This window comes from Chlamydotis macqueenii, chromosome 4 (assembly GCF_036417535.1).
Source record: "Chlamydotis macqueenii isolate bChlMac1 chromosome 4, bChlMac1.mat, whole genome shotgun sequence".
Classification (NCBI taxonomy): domain Eukaryota; kingdom Metazoa; phylum Chordata; class Aves; order Otidiformes; family Otididae; genus Chlamydotis; species Chlamydotis macqueenii.
In genome coordinates, this window is record NC_141559.1 from 44914704 (window position 1) to 44942489 (window position 27786).

Sequence of the window (27786 nt, forward strand, 5' to 3'; positions counted from 1 at the left end):
GATTATTAGTAGGATTATCTGCTTCGGTTGACTGTGGAGTTTTGTTTAAATGCTGAATATATGATAGCGCTAAGTTCCTTGACATTTGCAGCAAAAAACTCTCTCAATTTTAGTCAAGAAAATTTCTGCTGTCAGAGTCAACCATTGCCATCTTATTGAAAACATGCTTTATAAGATCACTATGTCTGTTGTGATGAAAGATAGATGTCTTTCATACTTTGCAACTTTTTTTTTTTTGCAAAAGCATACCATTATCCACACAACAAACAGTTCTCACATACTTACTGATAGATAATTACCTCCCTGTTCTCTTAGATGCTACTTTGTTGCAGCAAAAGAAAAAAAAAATCCAAGAAACACTTTAATCTAATTATGTGTCATACTTTTCATCTATAATATATTTCAAATAATCTAGTATACCTATTCTATATGAAAAAAAATCTGAAATATTTCACTTATTGATCCTAAAACTGTAAATCTAGATCTTACATTAAGATCGATACTTATTATTTATTTACTTTTCCTCTCTCATTAATTTTCTCAAATGTCAGATTGCTGGAATCTTTCAAAGAATGCTTTACTCTATTTTAACTTTTGTTCTTCACATAACCAGGAGGATTTTTCTGCTCGTAATCTCTTCCAAAGTCCTCTAATTTTAAGGGGAAAAGGCAATTCCCAAATACTTCATAGCACAAGGAAAATGAAAATTTAATGCATACCTGTGCCTGCCTCCTCATAGATCCTGTCTAAAGCTATGATCTGAGCTAACACAGAACCTTTGGTTTTGTCTTTTTGTCTCTGTGTGTGTGCCTTGAAATGGCATAGCTGCTGTATGCTTTACATCCTCTTTTATGTTCTAAGCAAGATATCAAGGGACATAAGTACAATATATGACGGGTTGAGTTAAAAATGCAAATTTTATTTCACATGAAAAGTATTGCTGTTAATGGAAAGAAAATTCTCCAACCCTGTTTTGTCTAAGCTGGTTTTACCTTCTCCTATTCTCTCCTCATGATATTTGTGTATACTGTGAATAGGGCTTTATGAAGAGGTTATTTAAAACACATGGAGTTGGAATTTCACTTTTTCCATTGAAATTCCAGTGTAACATCAGATTTGGTCAAACTGTCATACCTTCTCAGTGCTAGAAAGCTATGAGGTCTTTTTTTTTCTTTCTATGTTTTGCTATTTGTTTTCAATGTCAAGCTATCTGTCCCACTACAAATTTCCTTAAGCCCAGAATCTTTGGAAGATATGAGAAATTTTTTCCAGTGTTATGATTGATGGTCAGATCACACTCACATTTTATCCCTACTTCTTCCTCCTCATAATGGAAGGGCTCTAGAGCCCTTCCCAAGATTTCTGGGGGAGTGTTCCACTGATCCAAGATGTTCCTCAAATTGAGAAGGTGAGGGCTGTGTAAGTAACATAACCTCTGTAGGCCATATACATATATATGCTTTGCAATCTTCTACAGTTCTCCTTTGCAGTTAACACTTTCCTTAATCCCTTCTAGGATGATAAGGTAGAAACTATAGATGTGTAGCTGTAACAGGCATGCTGAAGAGCTAGGGCAGGAATCTGAAGAACAGGGGCTCAGTATATATGACCTTGTTTCCAGACACCAAGACACCAAGTTATTATGAATTTCAGAATATTCACATAAATCACATAAATCACTTCCTTAGGTTATTCTCATTTTTCCTTTATGCTCTCCCATATTACTGTCCCTCTGTATGTGTGAATACAGGGAAGATCTGATGGTGAATACTCATATGCATACTTTTTGCATAAAAGTAAACTGGCACTACATACTTAAGTTTATTAGTAACTTTAGTTTGACACAAAACTCTCGGTTTTCAGTACAAGTAAAGATGAAATAATCTCTTCTTTTGAAAATCATATATATTTCAGATTCTTTTGGTAAATAAAGGATTCTTTTCTGAAAATATGTTTTTGTACCACTACAAGGGGTCTTTCTACCTCCTGGTTAGCTGTTGTAATCATTACAAAAGTATTTTTAGGACAATACATTATGCAAACTTACAACTTTCCAGCTGCATTATACACGTTTGCACATCCATTGGAAAATTTTTGAGATCCATTGGACAGGACAGTATTAAAGTCAATCTGCAGAAACACACACAAAAAAAAAGTATTAAAAATATACCACAAAAATGCCACGGAATTGCACATGAAGAATCCATGAAAACACTGAAAGGCATTAGAAATAAAAGAAAACACGTTTTTCATTTGGAAGCTCTCAAAAGAGTTGTATATTAGATGAACCCATTTCACTTGCTTAGCCTGGAAAAAAAAATTATTACAGACTTTCAGAAAAACATTTTTTCAGGAGGATTGCTTAACTTAATGAGAATTCTAAAGGGATGCAACAACAGCATACTTTTTTGTGCTACAGCAGAATTATTGTACTGTTACAGTATTTCAAATCCTTGACATAAAATTTACCCAGATCTACAAGAATTTCATAACAGATGTCAACTGCAAATCATGGTGGCAAAGTAATTTATATGTTATTGTCATAAAATAAGGTGCTTAAATTGTCAACACAAAGGTTTAAGATAACATTTTATGATATTGGTCACGGACTGAAATATGCATGTAATTTTGAGCTGCAGCTGTGTTTCACGTTAGTCCTGATACTTCCTGTGAAATACTTTGCAACCTATAGGTAAAAGAGGTATTTTTACATTTTATATCAATACAATAACTTATCTTTAGAGTGATACTTCTCAGAGGAATGAGAAGAATGTAAAAGGTAAGGCACATGTTTTCCCTCACTGGCCATTTTTAGCTATCTATTCATCATTCAGTCATGACTGCACTTTTCTTGCTGAAAATTATTTTGCCTGAAAATTTTACCCCATATTCATTTGTCGATTCCATTGATAGAATGTTCTCCAAGATCCTCAGGGGCTTTTCTAGAATGTGGTGCTTTAATCCTGCTCTCTTAAACCCATTCCCATGTTTTTGGCATTGGAGCTGAAGGGAAGTGGGCAGTAGGTGGTGAGTACAACTATTTCTTTTACCCTACACTTTCTCTCTCCGAAGCTTCTTGATTCTTTCTTGCTATAACTTCTGTTCAGCCTACCAGTGACAGATCTGCAAGGGGAGAGTCCGAGGAGGGAACTCAGACCTCGACCTTATTCCCATGCTAAGTCTGACTAGTAGGCTAGTAACATGGCAAGTCATTTCAGAGAAGAGGCACTTGGACTGTACTTAGAGCTTCAGTAAATATTTTAGTATTGTATATTAAGTATTCATTGAATCAGGAATGGGAACCATCTCATTTTCTTTTCTGAATTGTTCTAATGCAATTAGGGGAGGAAGAGACAGAGAATGAAAGGAAAAAGCACATTTAGAAATCTGCTTTTCTTTTTTTAATATCAGCACGTTAACAATTAGCATGTCTCCTCTCATCAGAAGCTTAAAGAACTCAAATTCACACAAGTCAACGTAACTCAACTAGATGCCAAATATACGATTTTAAATCTATTTCAGAAATTGTAATAGTTCTTAACCAAATCATGGCAACATAAACTTTCTGGCTCCATAAGAAACACAAGAGCCATCTGGCATCTGCTTTCATTACAATCAATGTTTGTTTTTATGATTTAATATTATATTTCTCATTTTTGATTCTTCCCCCTTGTCCCCCCATTTCGTGTGACCATGAACTTGGTCTGAATTCTATTGAATTGCCATCTAAACTTGCGTCAGTTGAGTGGTGGTGTCTATACTCTGTGTTGTATGTGTCTAGAGGCAGTAGGGCAAGGAGGAAGAGTTATTTCATTAGAATGGAACAACTGCCACTGCCTCTCAGGGTGACTCAGACAATCTGGATCTAATTGATTTAGCTCTACTTTCTACTTGGGTCTGGAGGAGGAATCCTTTTTACTTGCTTTCCATCTGTTTCTAGTGACAGAATACATGTTGTGACACTGAAGAACAATTATGTTCCCAGATTGGCAGACTAACCTCCTTTTGGATATGAAATGCTTGTAGGAATTTTAACCCAACCATTCCTCCCTGCTTAAGCTTGACAAGATGCTGCCCACTTGCACTGAAAGGAGGGACGAAGGAGACTCCTTTGCCACTGATACATCTACGCAAGTCTCAAACATTTTAATTTTTTTTTTTTTAGTATGCAAACTGTTTTACAGATTCCTGATGTCTCTTCAAAAAGTCCAGTTACCCATTAATACAGTGTTGTAAAAGCATGCAAAGCAAAACACTAAGTGGACACGAAGTACATTTATTTTGAGAAGTGTAACATCTTACAGAATAGAATCATAGAACAGATTGGGTTGGAAGGTTCCTTTTAAAGGTCATCTAGTCCAACCTCCCTGCAAGGAGCAGGGACATCCCCAACTAGATCAGGTTGTTCAGAGCCCCATCCAACCTGGCCTTGAACATTTCCAGGGATGGGGCATCCACCACCTCTCTGGGCAACCTGTTCCAGTGTTCCACCACCCTCATTGTAAAAAAATTTCTTACTTATATCTAGTCTGAATCTACCTACCTCTATTTGAAAACTGTTACCCCTTGTCCTATCACAACAAGCCCTACTGAATGGTTTCTCCCCATCTTTCCTATAAGCCTCCTTTAGGTACTGGAAGGCTGCAATAAGGTCTCCTTGGAACCTTCTCTTCTCCAGGATGAACAGCCCCCACTCTCTCAGCCTGTCCTCATAGGAGAGGTGCTCCAGCCCTCTGATCATCTTCGTGGCCCTCCTCTGGACCTTCTCCAGCAGGTTCATGTCCTTCTTATGTTGGGGGCTCCAGAGCTGGACACAGTACTGCAGGTGGGGTTTCACCAGAGCAGAGTAGAGGGGCAGTAGTGTGGCAGTGCTGGCTACACTGCTTTTGATGAAGCCCAGGATGCAGTTGGCTTTGTAGACTGCAAGCCTACATCCACCAGTACCCCCAAGTCCTTCTCCTCAGGGCTGCTCTCGATCCATTCTCTGCCCAGCCTGTATTTGTGCCTGGGATTGCCATGACCCATGTACAGGACCTTGCACTTGGCCTTGTTGAACTTCATGAGGTTGGCATGGGCCCACCTGTCCAGCGTGTCAAGATCTCTTTAGAAAGTAGGATAACTAGATTTTGTCAATACCTATGACTGCTGCTTACAACTTCTTAAACATTTTCAAAAGTTTACTTTATACTTTTTTTTCTCCATCTTCAGCAGTAAGTGAACTATTCTTTAAGTGTCATGCTTCCTCAAACAGGTCATGTTTCCTTGTTGAAGTGCAACCGCAATATCCAAAAAGGTGAAAAAGAAATAACATTGGATTGTCATGACGTTGGAGGTTGCAGCATGTGAAAAATGCACACATAGGCCAGCTCAGATGATAATACTCCAGGATTATTTGCTCCATGCAAGTGTCCTAGCTCCTCTAGGCTCAGTATCTGTACCTTAATATGGGAAAGATACTTTTCTTATTATTTTTACTATGTGCATGTGCATACCTAGTGAGGGATCCTTTTCTATTTTAGTATTAACAATGAACAGTAATGATGATAAAGTTCTGTAATCAAAACTCACAACTACTTTAGTGATAATTCTGCATGACTAGCAATTGAAGATACTTGTTAGCAGTTCTTAGGTACACTTTTGAGCTTCTATCTGAAAAAAAAAATTGATTAGAGACTCACCTGATAGAATAAAGTACATTTCCATTTTTGAAAATTCGCAACAGTTTATTATCTGTTGTGACTTCATGAAAGTTGGCACCTTTTTCATTAGCAAAGAACAAATCAGGTTTCCAAATTGAATCCAGCATGGATGGATCTAAGTCTAAAGAGTCATCTGGATATTCACTGTATGCGAGGCGTGGATCATTCCAATTCTGACGGAGAAAGATGTTTACTCGGTAATCCTGAATGAAAGAGAAAACAAGCAAAGCTTTATCAAGCATAGGGATTTAGCTTTTATTTCATTTCTTAGCCATGTAATCCCCTGTCCATCTGTGGATGACAAAAGAATTACTTAGCTGAATGCCAGCATGATACCTATTTGTATTAGTTGGGACACAATGGATAAGAATAAAGATGCATTTCAGGGCAATTGAAAAAATCTGAAGCTAGGGAAATCCATGTACAGTTCATATAACTCCGTGTAATTGTACCCCTACAGCAGCTTTGTCTTGAAATCAAAATGAGAGCATAAAAAAAGTTTTATGGAGTTACTTTTTTCTGACAAACACCTGGTGGGGGTATTTCCCCTTCCCTCACTTATGCAGTGAGAATCTGACCTTCTGTAAGGGCAGTTAATGTCTCTTCTTCTCTCTCTAATTCTTGCATATTTTACACCCACCACTTAGACTTTCTGTGCCTTAGTTCCCTATTTAAAATTATGTGAGCAATAACTTACTATACAGCTGTCTGAGGATAACATGTTCCTCCTCTGTGGAGATCATGTAAATCCTTATGATAAATTAGCTTAAGTACAAGTGGAGTAATCTTAATTTCTACAGACAGCCCTGTCTTAATCAAAGGTGCTCTTATGACTGGAGTGCCTCAAATTTCTGGAAGTAACTTTGTCTCTGATAAAGAGTGTATATGACTCCAATGTTGTATTTGTGGCACACTTTAAAAAAAAAAAAAAAACCAAACAAAAAACCAACCTTACTACTCTAAAAGATGAATATATTTGTTTTTAAATAAAAGTGTATATTAGCATCTCATTACATTATATCAAGAACTGAGAGAATTGAGATGCTGAGCATAAGGACATAGGGACTACACTTTTATTGGTCATCATATGATTTTCCTCATTTTTTGCACTACTACATTAATGAAAGAAGATGAAAAATAGAAACAGAGATGTGTTAGGTGCAGTGGAGAAATGGAAACTGGTTGTCAGAGTTTACATGACACTTCTGAATGTAATAGAAGCAAATAACCACTTGTTTATTGTTAAAAAAAAATGAAAATTAATCTTAAGAAAATTTTCTGAGTCAGAGTAGGAAACAAACTGTTTAAGGCTGAACAAAACAATTTGGCCAATAACTATGAGTAGTAGTGATTATTGGTTAGAATAAGTAGTTAAAACCCCACTAGAGTAGAAATTGTGGGTACTGTTAAAATTCCAGTGTCATATCAGTACTTGGTTTTATTAAAATTGGGATGTGTAGCCATATAGTTGTGAGAACTAAGCCAACAAATATAATGAAAAACAACAGGAACCTCAATATGCAACATTTACTCATGAGAAATAGTTTTTAATATCTTCAGCATCCTGCTGTTTTGGTCAATTTAATTGCTTTGCTTGAATAAGGGTAGCCAAATATGCTAAAAACATGCTTACAAGCATTTGTTGCTTGATAAACAGAAAATACTGCATATCATATGGAGGAAGTCCCAGTAAAGGATTTTATATTGATACAATCTTATAAATTTTCAAGACAGAGCCAGTAAGTGGAAAAACTACACCTGGAGAATGAAATTAATTCAGATTACTGTTTTCAGCAGACATGAAAAAGACTCTCTGGCCAAATGGAAGCATATAACATTAAATGCCAGGTGGAAAAAGCATAGAATTTGTTAATTGCTTTTTTAAAAAAATTGTTAATTTGTTAAACCCTCTTTCAGAAAAGCAGTGAAAGAAATTTCCCTTTTTCATCATGGCTAGTGACAGCCTCAAGAGCCGTAAAGACTTCTTAAGAGAAGTTGTTGGTATTTTTCATAATTAGCACCATGGTGTGATGAAACCAGAGCCAGGGATTTGTACTTCACAGACGCAGAAACAAGCTGCTTTTTTTTTTTCCCTTCCCCCAAAGTAACCCAAAAGCCTTAGACAAGCTTATGCTTCAGTGTTCATAGGAGTAAGCTTTTGGTGTCTTCCATGAAGAGGACATAAGACCCCCCTAAAATGCCCTTATTTCTTTGTGTGATATCCCAAACACCGTGTAGCACCAGTTCCCCTTCCAAATTCCTGTATAAAACCAAAAGACCTGAAAGAAGCAGGATGTGGGAGCAGTGACGGCTCTACTGCCTGTTGTAACATGTGGAACCCTTGCACTGAAGGAAAATTAGCTCTAAACCTGGGGCACTGGGTGTGAGGACTGCAGCTCTCAGGACTTCATCTGCACTTTAGCCAAACCCAAGCTTTATCTTTTTAATTTGTATAACCTGAAGTATGTCTATTTTACTTTTTTCTGTAGAATATGATGAGCCTATGAATGGGATCACTTATAGAGTAAGAGGCTTCTCATATGTGTAAGACAGAACAGGTGAAAAACGCATAGCAGAAAGTTGAAATGAAAATGGAGGAAGATAAATGGAGGAATCTGTTCTAGATTATATTAAGCTAGGCAAACTGACAAAACTACAGAATAAAATATTGGTTTAAATTGTTTCCAACTTGCAAGATGAAAAAAATACTAATTAAATTTTTCATTGAAGCAACTGAAGCTATTTGTCACTGTTCTCTCCCCTGAAAAGTCTGACTTAAATTGGCTGTCATTATTCACTAAAAACTTCCTAATCTATCAAAAGGAAAGAGATACTTTTGACTGCTATTGTATGAAAGATAAGTATTCATCGTCTCAGTTTATAATTACACATTGTGAGTATAAGGCTTTAAGCTTGTAGGGTGGTTTGCTGCAAACACAGAGACTAGAATTAAACTGCCAGAATGGATTTGTTTTCCTAAAGAGGATTACTATTCTCACGTGCTTCTCACCTGGAGGGGTGACTTGGAACTCAAATAACTCTGTGCTGGGGTGGCTCCTTGAGTGGAAAGAGAAATCCTCATTTAAGTTGTGGTGATTTCCATAGCCGCTTCTATAACCTCAAGGCAGCCACCATCTGAACAGCTGCTGTAGCCTGGTTTTACAGATTGCTTTATGGGTCTGCACTTGCCCCACTGTCCTTTGAAATCCTTAGCCACAGGTTGAGCTTTCTTAGAGGGTCAGGACATTGTTCTTCTGCTTCAAAGGGCTCAATAAAATAAAAATTGGGAGACCAGGTAATTGCTCTTTGCTGTCTGTGCTGAGGGCGGGACCATTGTGGACTCTAGTACTAACATTTTGATTAGCCATATCCAGCACACAGCGAAATCTAAAATAAAGAATATGTTGATTCCTTCTTCATTATACTGATATAGACAGAGCTATATTCCCATAGTATATATAGAATATACCTAGACTAATTATGTGGTTAGACCTTTGCACAAATCATCAAGATATTAATTGCCTAACTCTCACTGGTTTATTTAATGAATTTTTTAATATGCACTGTATGTGGAATCCTTCCAGATCTGAGAAAGATGCATATAAAAGCAAATTTTCAAAATATGCCCTTCATGTGAACATTGCATATCACCTGCTTTCATAATTTTTGAATGCTATCTTTTGAACCAAATCATTAAATTTTCATGAATAAATGAATAATCTTCCAGAACTCTACCTGTTGCAGTTCCAAATACTATTGTAATTTTGACTAACATATCCATCTAAGTGAAATCTAGACTTCTCTTTTGTATAATGTAGTCAAATGATTCTTGCTTTATTTGTTCTATCTCACTGTAAAATTTTAACATGGGAATCTTATGGACTTCCCAAGAACACTGCTAAGAGTAAATTTAAAGGCACTATAAGAAATACTGTTCTTGTGAAGAATTCTTTTTTGATCTGATAACTACAGAACTCTGTTGTAATGAAAACTCAATATGATCCCCTGTTCCTATGAAGATATCACAGACATACTGGAAAGAGCTGCTCACATGAAGGCTGAAGTGAGGAATGAAAATTCACAGGGTGACCTGGAGTAAAGGTCAGGCAGAACTAGAAAGAACTACTAGAGACATAGGGGAAATGGGGAATTATTTAAGTGGCTTATGTAGATGTTACAAGGAAGAGGAATTTGTATCAGGAAGAATAAGACCCAAGGGAATCCTGGCCTAAGAAAGTAACCAATGTTGTGAAAAGCCAGTTCAAAGTAAGTATAACTTTGTAACTATAGTAGGCTATTTGTTTTATTGAATTTGTTTATCATCCCATAGGGAATGAGACTAATTGGTCATACAGTTGTGTGTGTGTTATCATTCGGGGAGACAGCATCAGTGGGCAAGGGACAAGCAATGGATATCATCTACCTGGACTTGTGCAAAGCTTTTGATGCTGTCCTGAATGACATCCTTCTCTCTAAAGGAGAGAGGCATGGGTTTGATGGACGGACCACTCGGTGGATAAGGAGTTGGCTGGATGGCCGCACTCAGAGAGTGGTGGTCAACGGCTTGATGTCCAAGTGGAGACCGGTCACGAGTGGCATCTCTGAGGGGTCCGTGTTGGGCCCGGCCCTGTTCAACATCTTTGTCGGTGACGTGGACAGTGGGATAGAGTGCACCCTCAGCAAGTTCACCAATGACACCAAGCTGTGTAGTACCGTCGACACGCTGGAAGGGAAGGATGCCATCCAGAGGGACCTTGACAGGCTGGAGAGGTGGGCCCGTGCCAACCTCATGAAGTTCAACCAGGCCAAGTGCAAGGTCCTGCACCTGGGTCGTGGCAAGCCCAGGCACAAATATAGACTGGGCGGGGAATGGATCGAGAGCAGCCCTGAGGAGAAGGACTTGGGAGTGCTGGTGGATGAGAAGCTCAACATGAGCAAGACAATGCACCCTTGCGGCCCAGAAGGCCAACTGCATCCTGGGCCGCATCAAGAGGAGCGTGGCCAGCAGTTCGAGGGAGGTGATTCTCCCCCTCTACTCTGCCATGGTGAGACCCCACCTGGAGTGCTGTGTCCAGTTCTGGAGCCCCCAACACAAGAAAGACATGGACTACTTGGAGAAGGTCCAGAGGAGGGCCACGAAGATGATAAGAGGGCTGGAGCACCTTTCCTATGAGGACAGGCTGAGAGAGTTGGGGCTGTTCAGCCTGGAGAAGAGGAGGCTCCAGGGAGGCCTTATAGCTGTCTTCCAGTACCTCAAGGGGGCCTACAAGAAAGATGGTGAGAGGCTGTTCAGTAGGGCCTGTTGTGATAGGACAAGGGGTAATGGTTTTCAAATAGAGGGCAGTAGATTTAGATTGGATATTAGGAAAAAAATTTTTTACACTGAGGGTTGTAGAACACTGGAACAGGTTGCCCAGAGAGGTGGTGGATGCCCCATCCCTGGAAACGTTCAAGGCCAGGCTGGATGGGGCTCTGAGCAACCTGGTCTAGTTGAGGATGTCCCTGCTCCTTGCAGGGAGGTTGGACTAGATGACCTTTGAAGGTCCCTTCCAACTCTAACCATTCTACGATTCTTCTCCCTTTATCCACCCCTGACCTTCCCCATCTCCCCCACATTATCGGATGTTGAGTTATCAGGTGTTCAGTTGCTAGTGAATTAGTATTAGTAGGTTCATATTTCAGCACAACATCCGTGGTACATCAGTCTAAAAAGGAATGTTGTAGAGCATATGTCACTTCATTTTCGATTTTGTTTCTTAGGTAAATGAAAAACATATTTGGCCTTTGTTCTACAAAATATTATGGTTGCCACATGCATTTTATCTTAAATATAATTTGATTTCTTAATCTTGATGTAATTTGTTAAATAGGATGCTTGCAACAGGCTAATTAATATCTTAAAAGTGAAATTGATAAGGGCTTTTAATTTTGATGTAAAACTATTGGAAAAAAAAAAGTTAGAGTTAATAACTCCACAATGGGAAGATAAAATGGTAAACTAAGCAGAAAATAGTTTTCTGAACCAGAAGAGTGCTGCACAATCCAGTATAGTACTAAACTTCTTACTGCTGTGGAACAGCAGTAAAAACACATTAACTCTTTTATTTAGCAATCTTTGAGATGAATTTTCCCCTTGTAACATATGCTTTCCTGGTTTATCATAGCTAGAATTAATTTTTTTTTTTTTAGCTTTAGAAAACCATCAGAGAAAATCTCACAGAAACTGAAGGATAACTTTGAGTTTTGTTGTACTAATACAAAGGTAGTACCACGTGATGACTTGATGGATATACGTTGTTATAGCTGCCTTCTCTCTCAGGTTTGCTTTCTCATTCTCAATGTCGTACATGAAAAGCTATGATGTCACAGAACATGTTAATAGTTTCAATTTTTACTGGTGAGACTGTCTAAAGTTGCTATCTCAGTCTCTGAAAAACATGCAACTGGACATGCTTTTTATTGCCGCCTTGATTAGTATAATTAGACAGGATGCCCTGTAGCATATTAGTACTTTGTGGCAATAACATCTTTCCATTTTAAATTTGTTCACTGGCCCTAAGCACTATGGCTGCACTTTAGGTAACCTAATTACTTTGGGTAAATTGATGGAGTTTCCTTAGTTTTCCTCTACATATCTGAAAATTTCAAATTGAACTGAAAGCTATGCAGCTAATAATTTCAATATGCCTTTGAAATTTCCCTAGTAAGAAACTGAAGTATTTAAATTTAAGTAAGCCCCTCAAATTGGTAAGTAATTTTCCATATGGGTTACCAATGTCACTGCAAAATGAAAATAGGAGAAGACCCTTAAAGTTCACACTAATATTTGAGAAATGTAAATAAAGTTTGTGTAATCTGAAGGATTCCTCTGTATTGCCTCATGCTTGATAGTTGGAATTCTATGATTACTGAGATTATTTATGGTGAGGCCTCACCTGTAGTCATGCATGTTCGGAAAAAGAATGTACAGAAGAAGGTGCAGAAAAGGATAATATAGGACTGGACAGGACATCCAGCTCTATGAGAGTAGACAAGAAAAGCTTGATTTCTTTAAACCAGTAATACAAAGGACTTGTATTATGACTTGACTGATGATGTGATCGCCATCTGTAAGTATATTGAAGGGTAAATACTAGAGGGAGAAAACATTTTAAGTCTAAGGACAAGAACATCTATAATTATCAATAAACTTAGAACTGAAATTGCTCATCTTTTTGCTTATGCTAATAAACACTGGTGATCTTTTCACTGACATGATTTATTATTGTGAATAAGGGGACTCTTCTTTATTTTCTGTTATATTTTTGCATTATTACAGGTCTGAACTGCAGCAGGGATAGTGTATAAGTCTATGCTGTATGGCAGTTTAACTAGTGAAAAAAATATTGCAACAGACTCTATGTTCCACCATTAACTGTAACTCATTAAACTGTCAGAGATTTACTACAGCAGCTAAAGAGAAATTAACTGTGATTTAAATTGATCACTGAGTACTTAACTTTAATTGACATGTCAAATCTGTGTCAGAGTAACAAGATTTGACTAATGCCAAACATCCCTAAGAACATGCTTTTCTATACTGAGTATCTGTAGGGCTTTCATTACGAGAAACAATGTAGATATGCTGTTGTTTATGATAAAGAGTTTGTCTGACTCACAGAATCTTTCCTGATGATCTGCCCCTGGAAAATTCCATACGTGGAAGCTCTCTTTCCAGAACTGATTTTAGCAGTGGGTGAAAATCAGGATGACCTTATTGTTTTCACTCTGGAATTGCAGAACCCGTAGAGAGACTGGGAGCCTCTCTGCACCACTCCTTTAGTAAGAAGCAATTTTGTGACTTTTAAAAACCACAGGATTCTCCCTCAGAAAGGAATGTCTTCATTGATGTACCTTAGGAGAAAGCTTTCCTCTTGAAAGTTTTCTTTCTCATCCTATGACTCTTGCAGTTTTGCTGTATAAGGGCAAGTATGCAATTCCATACAGAGACACAGAAAAATTCCCTGTCTAGTCCTGCCTCAAGTCGGTTGGCTAAGCACTTCATTAATGATTAAGATCTCTAGATTTCAGCCCTTGCAGGCTGAGGATGAGCAGTAAGGCCTGTTCGGTTCCTGGCAAAAAGCTCTAATCCTAGAATAGTTTGAAAGTGGTGGGTGCTCTTACCCCCTCCAGTAAGTAGAACAGGCCAGATGGTTTGGGGATTTGAGTGAGGGCTAACTTGCCTCTGATTTCAGGAAGCTTTAGGATATTATTTGAGCTATTCAGAAAAGATTGCTGATGGATTTTGGATGAAGAGCTCTCTCTTTCTTTGTCTGTGGATGGATAAAAGCAGATTTTAAGGTGTTCATTAATATTTTAAATCTTTCTAGATTTTTGTTTGTTTTGGTGATTTGTTTGTTTGTTATGCTTCTGAACTTCTAGGTATGCAGGTGGATGTCCTGTGAATAGTTTTGTTAAAGTGTTACTTAAAATTTGCCTAATTCCTTTGCAGAGTTTGACTCCAATAACTGCCCAGCAATACTCATTGAAGTCAACAGAACTAGAACTCACTTGGGAAAGAATTAGCTAAAACTAAGACTTCAAAATTGCTACTTGTAATATCAGAAGTCTCAGAATATAAAAACTCAAGAGTTTGGCAAATAAGTATATACACTACTTGTGCACCCAGTGCTCTTCCTAGATGTGACACCTGCTTTCATAACCTTCTGCCTGCAACGGATGAATGTCACTTGCTTTCTTTTCTTCTAGGTTGAGTAATATCATCACTGCTAATGGTTTGGAGAATGAGAACTGTTCTGTCACTATTCCAGTTCTGTCTTTCCTTTACTGAAAGTATCAGGTGACTTACAGGATTCTTCTTAGTACAGAGCTATCAATCTTTGTCCTTCAACCCATAGCTAAAATAAGAAGAATTTAGTCAGTAGTTTCTCTGAGGATTCCTTGATTTTTGGCTTCTGATTCCCTTTATTACAAAGCATTCAAAATCTGTTGAATTCAAGCATGCTAAAAAAAATCTACTTATTTCCCACAGGAAATGGGGGATGGAAACGTTTTAGGATGGAAACGTTGGAAAATTGTCAGGTTTTGTTAACTTTAGTGGTTTTTTTTTTTTTTAATTATCCGTAGCAATGGCTGGATTTTAGTTGTTGTCCTCACAAATAATCATATCAAAAGTCAAAGCTAGTTAATATCTAGGATATTTAATCTTAAAAAAAATTAATTAAACACAGTACTGACATACTGTATAATAACATTTGTCAGAGCTCTTACTGCTTGTCCTAGAATATTTATTAATTGAAGACCGAATATGCTACTTCCATTCTTAATGGAAGTTGTGTGTTTCCAACTCCTAATGCATTACACCAAAAATCACTTTTTGCAGCTTGTTCAATGTAATTGTTTTTCTAAGCTTTAGCTCAGGGACTTTTAAAATGTTTGCACTTTCAAGCAGTAGTATAAGGGATTAGATGAAAATGGACATGACAATTACATGAATAAACATCAGGCACTAAGCCTCTGTCTTCATTGATCTTTGCCATGTTCTCAGTTGACAAAAGATTCTGGATTTTTTTTTCTGTAGGCAAATAATGTGTCCCTGAAGAAGTTTTTGCTCTAACAGCAGAAGGTATTTCTTGCTAAGTGCAAAGCTGAGTTTTTCTGAGATTATTCATTTGTTCAGAGGAATAATTGATGCTGTATATTCCATGTTGTTATTAATACATTTTGTATTTTAGCACTTAGAATATGACTGGTTTCAATGAGTGACTGAATGGGCTAACAGTAAAAATCTTTACTGAAAGCATGCATTTGAAATCATCCTCAGTTTCATCTCCTTGGGGTAATATAACCCAATTAGATCAAATAGGTATTTGGGAATTCCATACTAACTTTACCTGCAGCCTTTCTTGTGTTGGTTGGTAAATATGATGTTGTCTAGAATAGGGGTAAATAGGGTAAAATATAAAAGGTAAAGCTGAACTAGCTCAAGTCCAGAAGCAGGGCCTGCTAACTCCAGCAGCTCAAACACCTGCTAAAATGGGCTGTGGGTAGCAATATATCTCTAACTAACTTGATTAGATATGAGTTGTCTTTATTGATAGGCATGAAGTACCAAGAAATCTATCTGGAAAATCATATTGTTTTTGAGGTTCTACACTTGATGCCGGCAAGACATAAAAATTACAGCGGATTTGAACTATACCAGTACTGAAAAGAAAGGGAACAATTTGTTCATCTACACAAAGACATCCAGTGGCATTTGAAATGCCCTAAGCCTTTTGGCTACTGGTTCAGAAAGATGCACATCTGCAATCCTGTATGTCTACCATAAGGACTCTCAGGGGTTATTAAGGCCATCTCTAAAAACACTAAATGCACTAAAGCATTTAGTTAAGCAACTAAATAAAACTTGAATAGGTGCAAACTCCCTTCAGTATCCATTTGCTAAACTGCTGCTTTCGTGACAAAACTAACTTTGTGAACCAGTGCACATGGGTCTACATGAGTAGCATAGGGAGAAAGAAACATCAAGTTAATGGGCTTACACTAGGCTCACGACGAAGGGGTGGAAGTAGAGGTTACTCACTGGAAAGCCAATTCTAACCTTATTTTGATAGATCTCAAATACTGCGGCTTGTAATACTACAGTCATACCACAAAAGTAGTGACAGGCAGAAATCTGAAACATTTTCTCTACATTTTGCTAAGCTGGGAAACTGTTTTGTTACACGGTAAGGTTTAGTATAAATATTTTAAAATTGCAGTAAAACTATCCAAAATGAAGGAAAAACCAGTGTGAAGTATAAACATATAATTTGAAAAGTGTTGTTATAAATATCTATATTATATATAAAATACATTATATCAAGGCATGCATATTATGTATTTTATATATTCAGTTTTTTGAAACTGTAGAGTAGCCAATTTCATAACATTCACAAAAGTAAGGAAGAATATATATTTCAAAACAAAAATATATTGCAAAAGACTGACTAGAAACATCAAATTTTCAGTATTCTATCCCTTCAGTCTTACTAGGAGTCAAGTAGTTAAACCTTCATTCAATTTAAGTCTATAAAAGAAGATAGAGAAACTAAAAAGAAGATTGTGAGAGATCCCACATATTGTAGCACACAATATTTGTAGATGAAAAGCAGACTAGAAATCTTGAAATCTTCTTTAACTAATCCTGTTATGCCAGTAAATTAGTTTTCATATGTTCCTATACACTTACATTTTGTAAATCTATTAAGTGAAAAAGAAATCTACTGACTGAAAGATCAGGCAACATAAAGACTGCTCATTTTTTAAAGCAAGCGAAAAAAATTGGATTCCCCGGAAGTGCTTTTGAAGATGATATTTTATCATTAAAAACAGGTAAAGAAAAAATAATGAACCCATATTTTTTTTTTCTCACTTATGTGTAGTCAATATACTTGTTTTTAATTCACTTTCAGTATCATCATGATTGTGATAAAGTATTTTAATCAATATCTATTCACACTGGCTCACAGTCTCCAACAAGAAATGCCTTGAGAGGGTAACAGGCTGGTGTTTTTTTTTTTTTTCTGGGAAAGAAAGATATGGGATTAAATTTGCTTCTAGGGTTTGGTAATGTTTTGTAGAGGCTTGCAAGTTCGGAACTTTCGGAACTGTAGAGAAGGTTGCAGCTAGAGGGAGCTGATTTTTGTTGGCTTCTCTGGGTTGAAAGCCCTGGATGAAGTTGTTGAGAAAGTAAAAGCTGCTGCAGGCTGAAGCACTAGAGGCAGAGGAGCAGAGAAGACTGTGAACTGGGATTACCTGCAATTTGGAGAGAGGGAGGAAGGTGACAACCTGTAGATCCTTGTCTAGAAACACGTGTCTAGTGAATCTAGATGGAAGGGTAGCGCTTCCTGGGAACACGGTTAACTAGCTGAAGGGACAAAGGAAAGTGCTTGAGACTGAGAGAAGATACAGAATTCAGTTTCTATGCTGTAGGAGATGACTGGGCCTACTGATTACCATGTGATAGGTGAGACATTCTGAAGTCAGAAGGGTTATTTTGTGCTGCTGAGGAAACCAAACTGTCTCAGAGATGCTGAGTTTTACTATTGTGTTAATTGGTATTAGAGTCTAGAAGGATTTAGGGGGGGAAGAGATCTGGCACCATTGTTACAATGCCAGTAATGACATAGGGAGGGGGCCTATCAGTAAAAAATGCATATAAACCCATACCTTGCTGTGATTGCATTGTATTTTTAAGAAAATTAAAGCCTGAATAAAAGTCTCATAATATTTCTCGTTCTACGAGCTGTTAATGACCATATTTGATAGCACGCTGTGTATTCTCTTTGTAAAAGGAGAAAGGCTAAGTAGAAGACATTCTTACAAGCTCTTTTGATAAATGTTATAATTTTATTGTTTAATTTTAAAGTATTATATAATGGTTTCAACTTTTTTTTTATATATGATTTAGGATATGTCTTTGCAGTATGGATATAATGTCTGAGTGCACAGCTCTTACATGCTGAGTGATTATTTTGGCTATTGTAATTAAAAATGCACATCCGGAGTACATGAAGTACCGAGTATTCAGAATGGAATGAAGACATTAGAGCAGAACTGAATTTTTAAATGATGCCAAAATAACTCAAATTATTCAAGGAAAGAATTTCAAGGTTAATGCCTCATGTAAAGTGTTTGTTCTGGAGAATTTTCCCAGTACATATTTACTAGACTCAAGAACACAAATAAGGAACAAAGGTGACAATCTGAAAATCCTTTATTTTCTTAATTCAGGTTCATTTAACAGTTATTCTGAAGTTGACTGTAGCTTTTGTTTCTGTAAATGAAGTGTTAGTAAATTGCAGGTTCATACAAAACTGAGGGAGAAAAGCTATATCCTTACAGCGATAGATGGGGATTACGGACTTAACTCCTATTAGTGTTAATGGGAGTTAAGGACAAAATCCCCATATATCATGATGAGATTAATTTCCATTGTTTAAATACACATCATGAGGCAGCTACACTAAAGATACTTGAAAAAAAATATTTATTTTTGCCTAGTCTTTTAATTATTTTAACAATGTCTTTACATTGGTATCTGTGTCCTTATAAATTAAAGAAACATCATGGGTGTAATCTCTTTTGTGAGAAGGATCTTGGAGATTTTATTCAACTTTTAATACTTTGTTGCTGTTGTTTATTAATGAAAACATTTGTTTGTGGATTTATGTATTGGCAAAGAATACCAAAGTGTTTAAGCACTGTATCTTAGTCTTTTGTTAAACCGAATGACAAAAATCTGCTAAAAATCTGCTAAAATTTAGGAAGCAAAGACTATCAGTGTTTGCTTTTAAAAAATCTGTGTGCAGTTCTCTTCAATTAAATTAATTTGTAGGTATGGAACTACATCTTCAGGCACCACAAAAACAGGATGATCAAAGAGCAGTCTGCTTTGAAATGGGAAAACCTGTTGTCAGTCTCCACCTGCAGCTTTTCCACATGGGCTCAGAGTGCCCATCCTCTGCATGTGCCATAGTCTAGAAACACTGTTCTTGCATGTTGGGAAACTTGAGAGATTACCTCTTGTTTGTTAGCAATAAATAACAAAAGCTATAGATGGAAGCCCTTATGGCACCATACAGCTCTGAAATTAGTCATCAGTTACCCCTATGGATTGGTATTAAGATCTAGATGAACTGTTTATATCAGTAGAGAAAGTTAAATGTAACCAGAAGACTTCATTTCTGACTTAGATGTTTATTTTCCATATTGCATAAAGATCCCATTAATGTCAATTCTAAGTTCCAGAAAACATTACAGAATTTGGCTGTGACTCAGCCACCAAGCCTTACTGGGATAAATACAAAACCTATTCCAATTAATCTTCTTCATAAAAAATCTGGAAATAAATCATAGGTCACAACCACAAAAAGGAATCCAGTTTACAAATCAGAACAACTGAAATGGGTATTTTAGTTTTTCATTGTGGAATTTTTAGTATTTCATGTAGCAGACAAGAAGCTCAACCTAAGCCCACATTGCATGCTTGCAGCCCAGAAAGCAAACAACATCCTGGGCCGCATCAAAAGAAGTGTGGCCAGCAGGTCGAGGGAGGTGATTCTCCCTGTACTCTGCTCTGGTGAGACCCCACCTGGAGTACCGTGTCCAGCTCTGGAGCACCCAAGATGAGAAGGATGTGGACCTGTTGGAGAGAGTATAGAGGAGGGCCACGAAGGTGATCAGAGATTGGCCTCAGGATGCTATATAAAATAAACCCAAGACTCAGTCTTGAGTTGGTTTGTTCCTGATTTACAGTTACAAGCAAGAAATATTAATCTAATGGTTAATTAGACATGTTTATTTGTTCATTATTTACTGGTATGTGTCTATCCATAGTTTATATTTTTGCTTTTCTCTATACCCATATTGAATAGACTGGCTTTCAAACATATGAAATATGTGGAAACCATCCCTGTAACTGAGCCTCTTTTTGAAATGACGTAATCACACTCTATTAACCAAGGAACAAACACTACTGCTCCCTAATAACTCACTGGAGAGTTGCTTCTGAAAACAGCTGAAAAACGACTCGCTTGAGGGAAAGAAGCCTGCCAACAGCTTCTGTAAATGTCATCAACTCCAGCAAAAGCAAAATGTCTGGCAATTTAAAAAAAAAATCAATTTAAGCAACAATTTTTGCCAGTAAAAACCTAAACCAAACATAACAGTCAAAACTATTTCGTTCAGTGCAAAGCCCTTTTGCTGCCTAAATTCCTGGAATTTAATTCTGGAATGATCCGATCCAAACACTGACTATTATTTTTTTTTCCAAATAATTTATAAATCATCAAAGGAATCATAAAGGAAAAATTGACATTTCCTTTACTTTTTCAGAGTCCTAAAAGGAGCCCCAAAGGCTGGAGTTTTTTCCTGAAGAAAAAAAATCCAATATAGATGCCAGGAAAGAATACAGAATGTTCTCATCTTATATGAAAGAGAAGGCTAGGAAAAGGTATAGAATAGTACAATCATCTTCATAAGCTTTCCAGAGGCCAGGAGATAAACACGGTGAGATTATTTCTCCTCATTTCTGACTTATTGTGTAAGGATGATTTTCAGTGTTAGCAGGGAACACTATTTCCCCAGATTTGGAAATTCAACTGTTGGTACCTGATAACCATTATGTGCAGTATCATCTGTAGTAGTCTCTTCTATGCATAGCATCACCCAACCTATCCATCTGCTGTACCATTTATTACAGTTTATCAGTAAATCGGTTACTTGATCCTCATGTTTTTATGCACAGCTCCAGTTGATCTCATTCTTAAGAGGCACCTGAAAACACCTCTCCCCAACACTTGTTAGCAATATGCAATACACACTCTTGATCAGCTGTTGCAAGGAGTTGGTACCATGCCACACCTTGTAACTTGAGCGGATGGATGGGAGCTGGCTATGCTACTTTTGTCTAATGTTTCCTTGTCCCTCTCTGCTTTGTCATGCTGTTGTGCTGTTGTAATACCAGCCAGCATTTTACCTGGTACCTTCCACCGCTCAGTATCTGAATTCCAAGATTCCCTTCTAAAATGTTATCCCAGACTAAAAGTTTCAGAGCACAAAACAATGTTTTCCATTACTACTTATAAAACCAACAGATACAGGTTGTTTTTTCTTTTTATTTGAAAACAAATGATGCTATATGTTTGCTAATTCATATGCTGTATGCATCACAACATGCTTTTTCAAGCACGCTTTTGTTGCACCCTATAGAATTTCCATACAATATGGAAAATAGATTCTGTATCTGAGGAGGGTGATACAATGCTCTCTGCTTAGAATGCAGGTTCAGTAGGGAGATTTGCATGGATTAATCTGGTCATGTAACATTTGACAGCTGTAGACCCGCTAGAATTTGAAAAACCTCTGTCTACTCCTGACTTTGTGACCCAGGCTCAGGGTGGCAGAGGTAGGTTTATGATAAAATGAAGGATGTTCAATAATGTGCCTTCCGAACTCATACAAGAAAAATCTGTTGGCTTCTCTGTGCCTTGAAAGAAGGAAGTTAAAGTCAAATAGCAAAAAAAAAAAAAAAAAAAAATTGAATGTTTTTTGTAATTTTGAAACTGCAAAATGGTCTTTATTCCATGTTCATCCGTCTGAGATAAAAATTGTGCAATGTAGCTATTTCTGGCCATCACTTCAGTATTAACACATTGCTATATCCATTACTCAGAAGTTTCAGCATATTTTTACCCAAGGTAGGCATATATTTCCTTGTATTTGAGACAATCAGCTAAATTATTCACTTAGAAAAAATATTTGGTGAAACTCTTCAGCATTAAGCTTTGCAATGTATACAAGTAGACACTTGTTCCAAGTATTCCACTTAAAGACAACCCAGAATAGGTAGAATAGAACATAAACAGAAATGCTCACTTGAAGAAATATGAAACTAATGAAATTAAAGAGCCGTGACTCATGAAAGGAGACTGATTATGATGGCTTAGAAATGGGTTAAGGTTGATTAAAAGTGTATTTTATTTGTAAATGTAAGATAATCTTGTTAGTACTGGGAGTACAGAAAGAGATATCACCTGCTTCCTAACAGCATTCAGGATAACACTGTTCTTTTCAGACTGAGTCAAGAAATACCCATTAGCAAAAACGTGGCAAGAACAAACAACAGACATATGCTTTTTAATGTGTTAATTGTCTGTGCTGTTGTCATTTGCCATTGGGTCTCTTGGTGAGTGTCCCTTTCAATACACTTTTAGCACATGCTTACGCTAAGGGTATTAATACATACTTAGTAAATATTGCTGTAAGCCTACATTAAGATCAAAATGGTATTCCTGACCTTTAAAACTCAGAAAACCTTGAGGAAGTTGGTCAGTCATATTTACTAGAATAAAAGGAGGCTTTTTGGTATGGCTTACTATCTGCCCCATAGCCTGACTATACTGTAGCCTTTGCTTCATGCATTCAGTATTTTATCTCTGAACGCTTATAGTGGAAAATGTTAGCATTGATGTTATTCTCATTTTGTACAACTGAGTAATCTAATAATTTTTTTTGTTGTTGTTGGTAACTGCCAACAATACATATGACACTGCTCTTAACAATCAGGAAATCTCTTAGTATTAGGAGATACAGTGCAAATACAAGCTGAGCACAGCTTGAGCTACAAAGAGAAAGCTATAAGAAACTCTTGAGGATGTGGTAAAACCTGAAATTTAAGTTCTAGTGCACCAATAAGAAAATTATTCAGTTTCCTGTAGGATATGGTTCTTGTATTGCCAATATACATTTAACTTTACATGACCAAGAAATCTAACTGATTTCTCAGATTTTTTTAAGGTTAAGTGTGCTTAGGTACTTTGCTATTTATCTTAAACAAAAAACCTCAGATATTAATTTATGTTAATTATGTTACGTTAATTTAATGTAATGAAATAGTCATTTTATTCTGGGCTTCCACATTTTTTAAATCTCCTGCTATTCTTCAAGATTTCTAAATCCTCATGTGAAAAACAAGAATAGTAGCAACATGTAAAAAAGAAAGACTAGACCCTTGTTTTCCAAGGTGTGAGGCAATAAGAGTTTTATTTAGCTAGAGGATGAGCATAAACTCACTTTGTGAGTATCATCGAGTCATATACAGATCTGGTACTACCATTTGGCTGAATATCACAGAAAGATTGGCAAGGCTAGACCCTAAGTGGCGCCGACAATGAAAGTTTGTTTAAGGGAGTTTTTAATTATGTTATTTAAATTTTTCTGCCTCCTCAGAGCATAATTTACAGACTTAACAAGCTGTAAGCCAAATTAAGCTACCTTTTTAGTCTGGCTGTCTCTTCTGACCTGTTAGATTCCCCTGTACGACAGTAAGCAGGCCTTGATGAGTTGAAGAAAATCCACTTGCCAAAAAGCCAATTCCTGCCGCACGCTCTAACTTCCCATTGCACACTGACAAACTCCTCTTCCTTACTGAGAACTATGAAGTCCAGTTTATAGTTTCTGCAGCCAATTTTTTTTTTAACTCCTTGTTTTTCTGTAACTGTTTACTGTGTTATACATAACCGAGGCAGCAGAGGGAGCTCAAAGATTTTGGTCATCGGTGAGAGAACTGGAGAACCAGAGACAGGGAGAAAGCGAGAGACTGACCGTGTCAAGAAGAATTAAAACTACAGAGAAGAAGTGGGTTGATGTACCCGAGCTTCTTTAAAGCTAATAGATTATCTGCATATCCCATTATTCAGCTGGTAGTTTTAAATACCAGGGAAACTTCAAGGTACCACTTAGTGACCAGGTTCCATTTTGCACTTATTGATTACTTAGGCTGTTTTATTTACAATTTGGAAAATATTTATCAAGGATATAAAAGTCTTTTAAAGTCTAATAATTTTTTCAAATGAGTCATTCTATGCATAAAGATTTAGAATAAATATTAAGACATAGGTACATGAATTTTAAGGACTACAGTAAATAAAATTGGTAAAACTGTGAAAATTGGTAAAATATTGAACTGCAGTGAATTGAATTTTGTACAACAATGCAGAAATTCAGTTTGTAAAATAATATAAGATGGTTTTGATTGTAATGTTAAGACAGAAAGATTTTCATGTTTTTCAGAAGATGTTCGCCTTCAGTGCTGGGGAGAAGTAAAGCCAATAAAATACATAGTTGAAAGTCCTATCTACAGAAAAGCATTTGTTCTTCTGCAAAGGAAGATTTGAACCTCTGAGAGGTCAAGACCTGCATCATGAAGGCAGCATTTGTCCTAAGGCCAAGGTTTTGCTTAATTGTCCAGTTTTTGAATGCACATAATTAATGGAATGAAGGAACCTATGGTTCTGATTAGGTTTACTATATACTATAACACACTACCTAGAACTATTTGTTACAGATCAGATTGTAGTCTACCTTGACTGTTTTAATTCACTTCCAAGGCAACACAGAACAGAATGTGACTTCATTAAAAGAGAGAAGTATTGTACTAACTTACTAAGTTCTACTGAAAGGAAACGTTTATAATTCTCATTTTTTTTTTGAGAGAAAATACACTTGGTGTGAACTTGGGCATCCTTTTCCCAAATTCAGGACAATTTTTTTAAGTGGCAACAACTTCAAATTTCCAAATATCCTTTTTATAGTGATCTAATTGCTGGGTCTTTTTACTGACCTTGTGGACTTTCTCCTGCTTTTCACCAGATTCAACCATACATCCTCTAAAAAGTAGCTATGGAGAACTATTCTAATCATGTGGACATTGCTTAATCCTCTGATTGAACCTGAATAAATCTCCTTGGATGCCATGTCAATCTGTTTGGGATTTGCAATCTGGCAAGGCATCCAAACACAAATTAAAGTAATTTCCTGCCTGAAAAATGTAATCTGTCTCTCTCAGTAACATCTACCACTGTGTTCCAAGGTGGGTAAAGACCAGCTGTGAATATCACTTTGAAGATAGGAAGCATATATATTTGACTTTATGAATTTGTTATTAATTTCCTAACTGCAGGTCCTTGGCTAAATTCAAAGGCCCCATTTTTACTCTTACTGGTAATTTAGAAGGATAACTTTTGCTTAGTATTATTCCTTTGTTGTCGTCTTTTTTTTTTTTTTTTTTTTTTGCTATACCAATTATCTTTAGTCTGTGTTCTGTCATTTCAAGTACGTATCCTAACCCCTCAAATAGTTGGCATTTCAGAGTATTTACAATATTTGGATCTTACAAACTCTCACAGTTCCTCCTTCTTCCCTCTATATGTTAACTCTCTCTGTCCCCAAATTACTATGTAACTGCCTTTAAAAGTGTTTATCTGCTTTTCTTCAAAATATGTGAAGCACTTGTATGGAGAAAGAATGCTTATGTGTCCTCTCTCACCAAATTTTAGTGAGAACAAATTATGAGGAGATATATTTCACCTGTTGAATAAGATTATCTGTTATTTTTGTCTGTTCACAGTTCAACATCTAGTTTTACTATCTTTAGACTTTGACCCCTCTTTCTTCTCATTTCCCCCAAATTGCCATCTTTTTGTCCTCTATCTTCTGCCTTTCCTCAATAGACAAATTATGAGTTTATGCACAAAAAGTGTGCAATCCACTTATATTTACCCCACTCTTAGAACTCATAATGAAATATTACATGCCAGATCACCATTTTAGTTATTGTATTATCTCTGCACAATAGCTTGATGGAAGAAGGACTTTTAAAATAAAGTATACATCCCCATATACATTGTATATTGTGAAATAATATATTATTAACAAAGCAACCTAATGAATTGCCATTTTTGAGGTTAGAAAAGTGGAATGCTATAGAAACTAATACATATCTAATTGAAAATAATGAGTGCATTACAATTGTTACATAAAATTTATGGAGAATTTAAAAAAACCCAACACTTTACTTTACTTTTACTTGTGTGTTTGATAGTATAATGATGGATTTTCTGTTAGAAAAAAAATCAATTGCCAAATTAAATGTTCTTACTTTCTGTTCTCAGAAGCTTGTTTTCTTCTTCATTTAGTTCCAGGTGAAAAGAAGCCCTAGTGAGCATGTGAGCTCATTGAACATATTTAACTTGAACTTTAAACATTGTTTGAGGTAAAATATCTTACCATGGTTGTCTCTGCAATGGATCCAAAGCTGTTTATAAATATGTTGCATGTGACATTAACTGGAGGGCCTGTAAAAGAAAAAAACCACCTGTCTCTGTTCCAGAATAATTGCTTATTGAGTGACAAAAATATAAACCATTATGAAAGAATGTTTATTGACTTAGGATGAAATAATGCTACATTCAGAACTCATTTAATGCAAACTTAAAGTCAATGTTTTCTTTTTATTCTTTTGCAAAGCTACACTACTGACAGTTCTAGCAATAAAAAAAAGAGAAAGTTCATTATAAATTTGCATAGATGATTCAACGCAAAAAAAAAATCAACATCCCATTTGAAATATATATTAAAAATATTTTTCTGTGTGTTTCAGTGAGCAATGTATGTTACTTCTCACAGCAACTGGGGGAAAAGTGACCTTTTCGACTCAAGGCAGTGACTATCTTTAATGTTACTTGTCATCCCTGGTAACAGAAGTACATTATTGCTGCTCTTACCTCTACTGCTTACAGGAACAAATGTGGATAAGAATGACTGCTTTTGATTCTATAATATTCTTATTCCTCTTAAATCCACAAAATGGTTAAGAATCCATTTAAACTGAATTTTCTGTTACCACGAGTCTTCAGTCAACTGTTATTCTGTCTTATCTTGCATTTGTGAAGCATCAGTAGTGGCAGAGCAGTCATTATGATAACTGAACAATGAATTGTCTCTTCATGGAAAATGTTTTAAATTATTTCTCTGAAAGTCTCTGTAAAAATGGCATTGTTGTACAGCATGTTAATTCCTCCATTATTTCTTATCAATTTCAGTCTGTGTGCAGTTGAAACGAGGCTTTTTCCATCACAAGGTTTTTCTGTCACCCTCCTGCACCTTCATATTCTTATATCAATAATCCAGTTCTGCAATGGAGAAGCTGGTTTCTTTTTGCAGATATAAGCAGTCACTAATAATGAAAGATCTATGTCTTGAATTTGAGGAGTGTTCTTACAGAGCCTTATGTAATATTTATTTTTCAGGGTTGCTGAAGTAATAGCTGCTTTGCCACTGATGAAGATTTGTCATTGATTCATCAATCTAATGGTGCTCTGTCACTGATTGGTCATGTTAGATTGACCAATGAACTTGATAGTAAACACTTGAAGAATCAGAAGGTCTATTAAAAATTCTGCCAACAGTATACAACTTGGAACATCTGGCTTTCTTTTCTCAAGGCCATAATTGTTTTGATGCACTGTATGTCAATTGAAACAAAAAATCACTACATGTACTTCAGTCATTATAATACACAAGACTACACCTATGGAGCAGGATTCTCAGGTAAGGAGGTATCAGTCTGCAGTCACTTCGACACTGTTTTCACCTTGACACTTGGTTAATTATTTAGAGCTGTTGAGCGTATCCAGTGCTTCTTAGAATTCAGTAAAAGCTTGACATTGAAAACTCCTGAAAAGGATCAATGAAAAAAGAA

The 27786-nt window shown here is 36.4% G+C and overlaps 1 protein-coding gene across 2 annotated transcripts in view; it reads right to left on the reverse strand.

Moving 5' to 3' along the window:
- GLRA3 (glycine receptor alpha 3) overlaps positions 1-27786 on the reverse strand; it is an 87317-nt gene that overhangs the window by 34465 nt on the left and 25066 nt on the right. For both annotated transcript variants that reach the window (XM_086746669.1, XM_086746668.1), the window contains exons 3-5: positions 26313-26380; positions 5679-5902; positions 2048-2130 (exon numbers count right to left, since the gene is read on the reverse strand). In XM_086746669.1, coding sequence (XP_086602795.1) covers positions 2048-2130; positions 5679-5902; positions 26313-26380 — 375 coding nt within the window. The remainder of the gene's footprint in view (positions 1-2047; positions 2131-5678; positions 5903-26312; positions 26381-27786) is intronic.